At 41.9% G+C, this 6,995-nt stretch overlaps 1 protein-coding gene across 1 annotated transcript; it reads right to left on the minus strand.

Annotated features, from left to right (window-relative positions):
* Positions 1–2,146: 2,146 nt before the first annotated feature.
* LOC148542449 (E3 ubiquitin/ISG15 ligase TRIM25-like) lies at positions 2,147–4,851 on the minus strand. The gene has a single exon (XM_088468288.1). The coding sequence runs from the start codon at positions 4,816–4,818 to the stop codon at positions 3,223–3,225; it is 1,596 nt and encodes a 531-aa protein (XP_088324414.1). The 5' UTR covers positions 4,819–4,851; the 3' UTR covers positions 2,147–3,222.
* Positions 4,852–6,995: the final 2,144 nt, after the last annotated feature.

A 6,995-nucleotide genomic window follows, 5' to 3' on the forward strand; every position in this document is an offset into this window, starting at 1 on the left:
ATTATTGGGACATTGACAGAATTTTCATATTTTGGTCTCTATTCACCACCACAATGGCTTTGAAATGAAACAAACAAGATGTGCTTTAACTGCAGACTTTCAGATTTAATTTGAGGGTAATTACATCCAAGTCAGGTGAACGGTGTAGGAATTACAACGGTTTCTATATGTGTCTCCCACTTTTTAAGGGGCCAAAGGTAATAGGACAAACTAAACAATCCTAAATCTAACTTTCACTTTTTAATACTTTGTTGCAAATCCTTTGCAGGCAATTACAGCCTGAAGTCTGGAACGCATAGACATCACCAGACGCTGGGTTTCATCCCTGGTGATGCTCTGCCAGGCTTCTACTGCAAATGTCTTCAGTTCCTGCTTGTTCTTGGGGCATCACTATACTACCTCAACACACTACATCAGAGAAAAAGAGAAAATTACTGGAAAAAAATAAGGCCAAGGGTAAAGTGAGCAACAGACACTAGATGGAGGAGAGAGTCTTAAAAAAGTAAAGCATCGGGTAAAGGTAAGACAACAGACACACCATAGAGAGAGGGAGGATGAAGAGAAACACTAGAAAAACTAAAATGGAGGGGAAAATGGGCAAAGGATACTGGCAAGACACACAAACATGGTGGAGGGGGAGGTGGAGTAAGTGGTTGGTTAGGGAAAAAATCTTGCAAAGATTTTAACAGAGTCTTGCTTGTTATCTACTTTTTTATTTTGCTTTACTTTCTGCCTTTTTGTTCTCTCTGATTGTAGAATTTGAGGAATAGATCATAATTTGATTAAGCAGGAGCAGCAGTAGAGCCAGGATCCTTGAAATGAGGTCAGCATCCATTTGCTATAGGCAGCATGCAGGAAAATATACAGAGAGCTCTTTTGGGGTGCACCTTTGTAGGACGTACAAATGATCTTCCACTCATGGCTGCTCCTGGCCTCCCCAAAGGTATCGTTCAGTAACATCAAAAAAGCTGGAGGACTAGGTGACCAGTGCAGTGCTGCCAGTGTGAGCAGACCGGAGCTGCGCAAGAAGGGACGGGATCCAGGAGGAGAGGACCTGAAGATGGTAGGAGGGGGTATGGTGAGGGAAACAGTGGGGAGGAAAGGAGGGCCGGCTTAGTTTGATCAATTATATAAAGAGCACAGCGGTGTCAGTCCGGCTCACTGCACTGGGTATTAAATCACTGTGTCTCGCTGTGCGCTCCGTTCTTGGTGCTCCGCAGGGCCAGACTGGCCATTTGGCACTTCTAAAACCTGGCTGAGCAGCTCATAGCTCGGCCGGGATACTGAGAGATGCGGGCATGCCACGAGGTCACGCCACTGTGCGACGAGGCCATGCCCCAGTGCGACGAGGCCACACCTCTATGTGGGGAGACCATGCCCCCTTGCGCACTTTTGGCGTGCGAATAGAGATTAATGCCAAGGTTGATCTGGAGCCCCAGTCCATCCCTGGTGCCCCATGAGGTGGTTTACATGCCTTGAGCTCACTCTGGGCAGAATGAAGCAGGGACTGAGGGGCTGGGCTGACCTTGGCTGTGCCTATCCAGGCTACAGCACTCCGGGTGATGGTCCTGTCAGCCCGCCCCTTCCGCCGCTTCTGCCACAGGGGTTGCAGTCACCTCAGTGTTTAATTTATCAGACGCAGTAATACACAGTCAGAATAGGTATATAGTGTGGAAAAAATGTTTAATTCATTAAAAGCATATCAGCACTTTTAGCAAACTTTGGGATAAACAAAGATACTGTAGTACAGAAAAAAATTAGTCAGTTGTGTATATTTATAGACGGCATATACTTTTAATTAAAATCCATAGCAAATTTCTTATTGATACAACACAATTATGTACGCACAAATTATTATAATATGTTTGTCTATTATTTGGTTGGAAGTTAACAAAAGAGAAGAAGTCTGTATAATAATAGAGATTATGTGATGCTATAGGACAGAACAGAGCTGTGTGCTCCGAACAGGCCTAAAAGAATGGCTTGCACGCTTGTCAGTAACGTGAGCGCAGGATTGAACCGAAAATTATTGTCAATTAATTATAGAGGAGGGAGGGAGGGAAAATACACACAGAAATTTGTTAATAATGGACCAGTATTAACAAGTGTAGACTGATTAATGACTTCAATATATAATTATTATTAATATTGTGCATGTCCACTTTACTTTTGATAATTTATATTTGTTATTTTGTCTACATGTTAAATAAATAACTTATTTGGTTATTTATTGAAAAATATATATGGACCAATTTGCAAGAAGTGTAATCCAATAATGTATACATTGTGCTATTTGTTATAGCTTATACAAGTCCCTGTAGTTAATAGTCCACTTGAAGGTCATCTCTTGTTACACTTAGATTGAAAACATCTAAAAATAATTGTTCTAAAGCTTTGTAGACTCATCATCCACCATCCCCCCCCCACCTAATATACATCGCATCCACTAGTAACAAGACTAGAAAGTATATGTCATATGCAGGTAGATGGAGAGTTATTACAGCCAATCACAGCTATTGTATCAACTAAAACATACGATTGGAAAAATCCCTGAAAAAGCATTTATAATTAAGAACCAAATTCACACATTTCTTAAACATAATAAAGTTGAAAGATCAAGAAAAAAATCAGGAACATTTGATATCTCATGACCAGACACCTAGAACAAAACATTAGAGGCTCAACTCTGGCTCCACCCACTGTGCAGTCATTAGCATCTACTCTTGGCGGTCTATTTATTAATAGAAAATCTTGTTTTTGACTATTCATTAATAAAAAGGGCACTAGGGCAGACGAGCAATGTGACACAAAAAATACAAAGACAAGAGAACACAGAGAATTTTTTATTTTTATTTTATTAATTAAGCATCTTTTTCATGTAGGCACCCTGGTTAATGTCATCAACAGGAGAGGGGCTTTATAAATAGGCAGAAGCCCTACATTGAGGGCTTTGTGCCAATGATAACTAGACCCCACTGTAAATTGACTATTTTCTGAGCAGATTATACTGCCTGATTATAATTTCTGGTAGCCCCTGATTCAAATGATGGGTACACACCTGCATAGCTCAGTGTGTGATGTCTTCAATGGGTTGAGAGATTGGGAGTGAGATAAAGTGCAGGCAATCAGATTCTGACCTGATCTTACTGTTTATAGCCGTTTATAGGCTAATGGTCCTGCATACACACTATACAATTATCGTGCTGATCATACAATACTGCTTTAGCCAAATATCTTTATAAATCCATCTCTCCATATACAGACTGCAGCGTGAAGGGACTCAGTGAATGTAGCATTGAAGGTGTACAAGTGTCTAATTGTGTCACCTAGTTCATAAAAAGATAACTGTCCAGCTTCATAATCCAGATAGACTCTAAATTTAGGACAAGAAACGTTGGTAGGTAACTGGGTGACTTTACTGTCATGCATCACTGAATACTGATTACTGTCATTATAATACCACCTGCGCAAACACCATGATTTCTTATTATCGCCAATCCATGACTGATATCCTCTCCTGTCTATACTGGGATAACACATTCCTACTCTCAGGTTCCCTGATCTACTGGTCTCCACCTCCCAGTAATGTTGTCCTGATGCAAAACTTCTGGTGCTTAAAACCTGATTGCACTGAAATCTCTCTTTAGTTTCAGAACGATTCTGGTTTATTTGTAACTGTGTTGCAGTTTTCAAGTCATCTGATATATGTATATAATTACCAGCTGTGTTTATGTCCAGTACTATGTCTGAAGGTTCCTGCACATTGATCCCTCTCTTTACACCTTTTATTATTTCAGATAAACCTGAGTGTAATGTGTCTGATATACCTTTATCCAGATCACCTACATCAAGGACCTTTATATCATGTATCTCTCTGTCCTCATTATCTCCATCCTTTATCTCACAAAAGTCACCTCTGTCTGATTCCTGTTCTTGTAAGAGAGATATTGGATCTTTCATATTGCCCAGTTCATCAATGTAAAGTATTTTACTATATAGCCCATCCTTCTTCATATCCAGTTGCTGGATTAGATTAGAGACTGATAGGGAAATGTTCTCTTCCCAGCTGGAGATCTCACTCTTGGCCGTCTTCTCTAGTCTTTCCAGCTGCCTCCTGATGTTGTTAAATAGGGCAGTGACTATGTTTGTTACACCAGCTGCTCTTTCCTGTACTTCTCTCTTGTGTTCCTGCAGACTCTGGACATTTTTCTCAGTCTCCTCTCTCTTTGAGGCCAATTTCTTCCGAAACTGCTTCAATTTCTCCTTCTTCTTTTCAAATGCTCCATCTAGCGGCTCCACATAGTGTCCCTTGTGCTCTCTGGCCAGGGAACAAGTGACACAAATGCAAGCCTTGTCTTCAGTGCAGTAATACTCCAGAATTTTCTTGTGAATTGAACATTTTTTGTTCTCCAGAAAAGTGGTGGGGTCAGTTAGGGCATGTTCTACAGACTTGCTGTGTGCTCTCAGGTGTTTATGACATAAGGACACTTTACACAGCAGACAGGATTTAACAGCAGGTACAGAAGATTGAGTGCAGTAAGTACAAAGAATTCCAGTCTCCGTCTGCTCTTCTGTCTGAGTGGAATGGAAATGGTCTGCTATGTTACGCAGCGCTATAGATCTGTACAGTATTGGACGCTTCTGAAACTTTTCTCTGCAGTCAGGACAGGTATAAAGACCAGACCCCTCTTGCGTATCCAGTGCACGGCCAATACAGACCCGGCAGAAGTTATGTCCACATCTCAGTGTTACAGGATCTGTATAAATGTTCAGACAGATGGAGCAGCTCAGCTCATCCTGCAGACCAGCAGATGCCATTGTTGATAGCTTAAGGGCTGAACCACAAGTGAAACTGAAATTCTTCTACTTGTGAAAAAAACTCAGGACTCCTGCAATTTCACTGGCGGTTTTCATTAACCCTAAAACTTCCTGAACAAATGTTTGCTTTGAAAAGACTTAGGGGTCTATTTACTAAGCAATGAAAAGAGACAGAGTGAAAAGTGATAAGGAAGTGATAAGGAGCCAGCCAATAAGCTCCAAACTGTCATTTTTCAAACACAGCCTGAGAGATGGCAGTTGGGAGCTGATTGGCTGGCACCTTATCACTTACTTATCACTTTTCACTCTGTCTCTTATCACTGCTTAGCAAATAGACCCCTTAGGGGTCTATTTACTAAGCAGTGTTAGGAGAAGTGAAGAGTGAAAAGTGATAAGATGCCAGCCAATCCGCTCCCAACTGTCATTTTTGAAACACAGCCTGAGAGATGACAGTTAGGAGCTGATTGGCTGGCACCTTATCACTTTTCACTCTTCACTTTTCACTTCTCCTAACACTGCTTAGTAAATAGACCCCTTAAATGCTAAGATGGACATTTGACATCATTATTAATAAAAACAGCATACATGGCTGTGTGGAATAAATAAATGGCTTTTTGGAGTGTTAGTCAACTCAGACATCCTATGAAGGCATATGCGCACGTAGGAGGGGTTTCTGAGTACCCAGAAACATCCCTGATGGACCCAAATTTGTTTTTGCTGTCTTTGGACCTCATTCAGAGTCGGTCGAAGCGGCCGCACGGTTGTACGGGAAAAGGGGCCGGATATTCAAATGATTCCCTCGCAAGTTGCGTCCCTAAGTTCGGATCGGTAGTTGGCCGACCAAGGGGAGGAAGCGGTCGGAAGACAAAAAAATACGCCCCCTTCTCGTACGCATTGCACGTCATCTCCGGGCATATGAGGATTAATCGAGACCATCGGGAACCATCGTAACTGGTCGTAGAGCTTAAGGTTGACCATACCCTCTCTTAAGCTCTACGATCATGTCAGTGTAAAAACCTCCCATGTCACATGTGCCATGACGCTACTTTGTTAATTATGTACTCCCATAATCTGTATGCACTCCCATAAAACGCTGTTCGCATAATTAGGCATGCCTGCGTTCGGATCTCCACTTCCCCGTTACCACCCACAAACGCCTCATTCTGTCACTCAAACTACCGACCTGGCTGTGTTCAAGGAGTGAGAAATTTCTGATCGTAGCGGCTAGTTTGCGCACGCGCATTGCGAACTTTACGCATGCGCAGTATAGCGAACATCGGTGGCGTACGACCATGCGGCCGCAACGACCGACTCTGAATGAGGTCCTTTATCTCTGCACTGGCTGCGGGTGCGATGGAGCTGAAGTGGCTCCGCAGACAGAAAGCTCTCATTGGCAGTGCTCTCTGCAAAGGATACATGTATTGCCAAGGGAGCTGCTACGCATGCTGAGCAGCAGCAGCTCCGCTCACATGGGCTCCGGCAGTGACCCTCCTGCTCCTCCCTCCTCTGCCCTCGGTAAGTATACTGATGTTTATGTGTGTGTGTGTGTGTGTGTATGTATGTATGCTGTGTGTAAGTATGTATATATGTATGTATGTATCTTGTGTGTAAGTATTCGTGTGTGCGTGTGTATATATGTATGTATGTATGCATGCTATGTGTAAGTATGCTTATGTGTGTGTGTGTGTATGTAAGTATGCTTATGTGTGCTTGTGTATATATGTATGTATGTATGCATGCTATGTGTAAGTATGCTTATGTAAGTATGCTTATGTGTGTGTGTGTGTGTGTATGTAAGTATGCTTATGTGTGTGTGTATGTAAGTATGCTTATGTGTGTGTGTGTATATGTAAGTATGCTTATGTGTGTGTGTGTATGTAAGTATGCTTATGTGTGTGTGTGTATGTAAGTATGCTTATGTGTGTGTGTGTATGTAAGTATGCTTATGTGTGTGTGTGTATGTAAGTATGCTTATGTGTGTGTGTGTATATGTAAGTATGCTTATGTGTGTGTGTGTGTATGTAAGTATGCTTATGTGTGTGTGTGTGTGTATGTAAGTATGCTTATGTGTGTGTGTGTGTATGTAAGTATGCTTATGTGTGTGTGTGTATATGTAAGTATGCTTATGTGTGTGTGTGTATGTAAGTATGGTTATGTGTGTGTGTGTGTATGTAAGT

Source organism: Taudactylus pleione, unplaced genomic scaffold, assembly GCF_031769625.1.
Source record: "Taudactylus pleione unplaced genomic scaffold, aTauple2 ptg000012l, whole genome shotgun sequence".
Classification (NCBI taxonomy): Eukaryota; Metazoa; Chordata; class Amphibia; order Anura; family Myobatrachidae; genus Taudactylus; species Taudactylus pleione.

What these genes read in the sequence shown, in the direction of transcription:
- LOC148542449 (XM_088468288.1), bottom strand. Translation starts at nt 4,818, where the DNA reads ATGGCATCTGCTGGTCTGCAGGATGAGCTGAGCTGCTCCATCTGTCTG.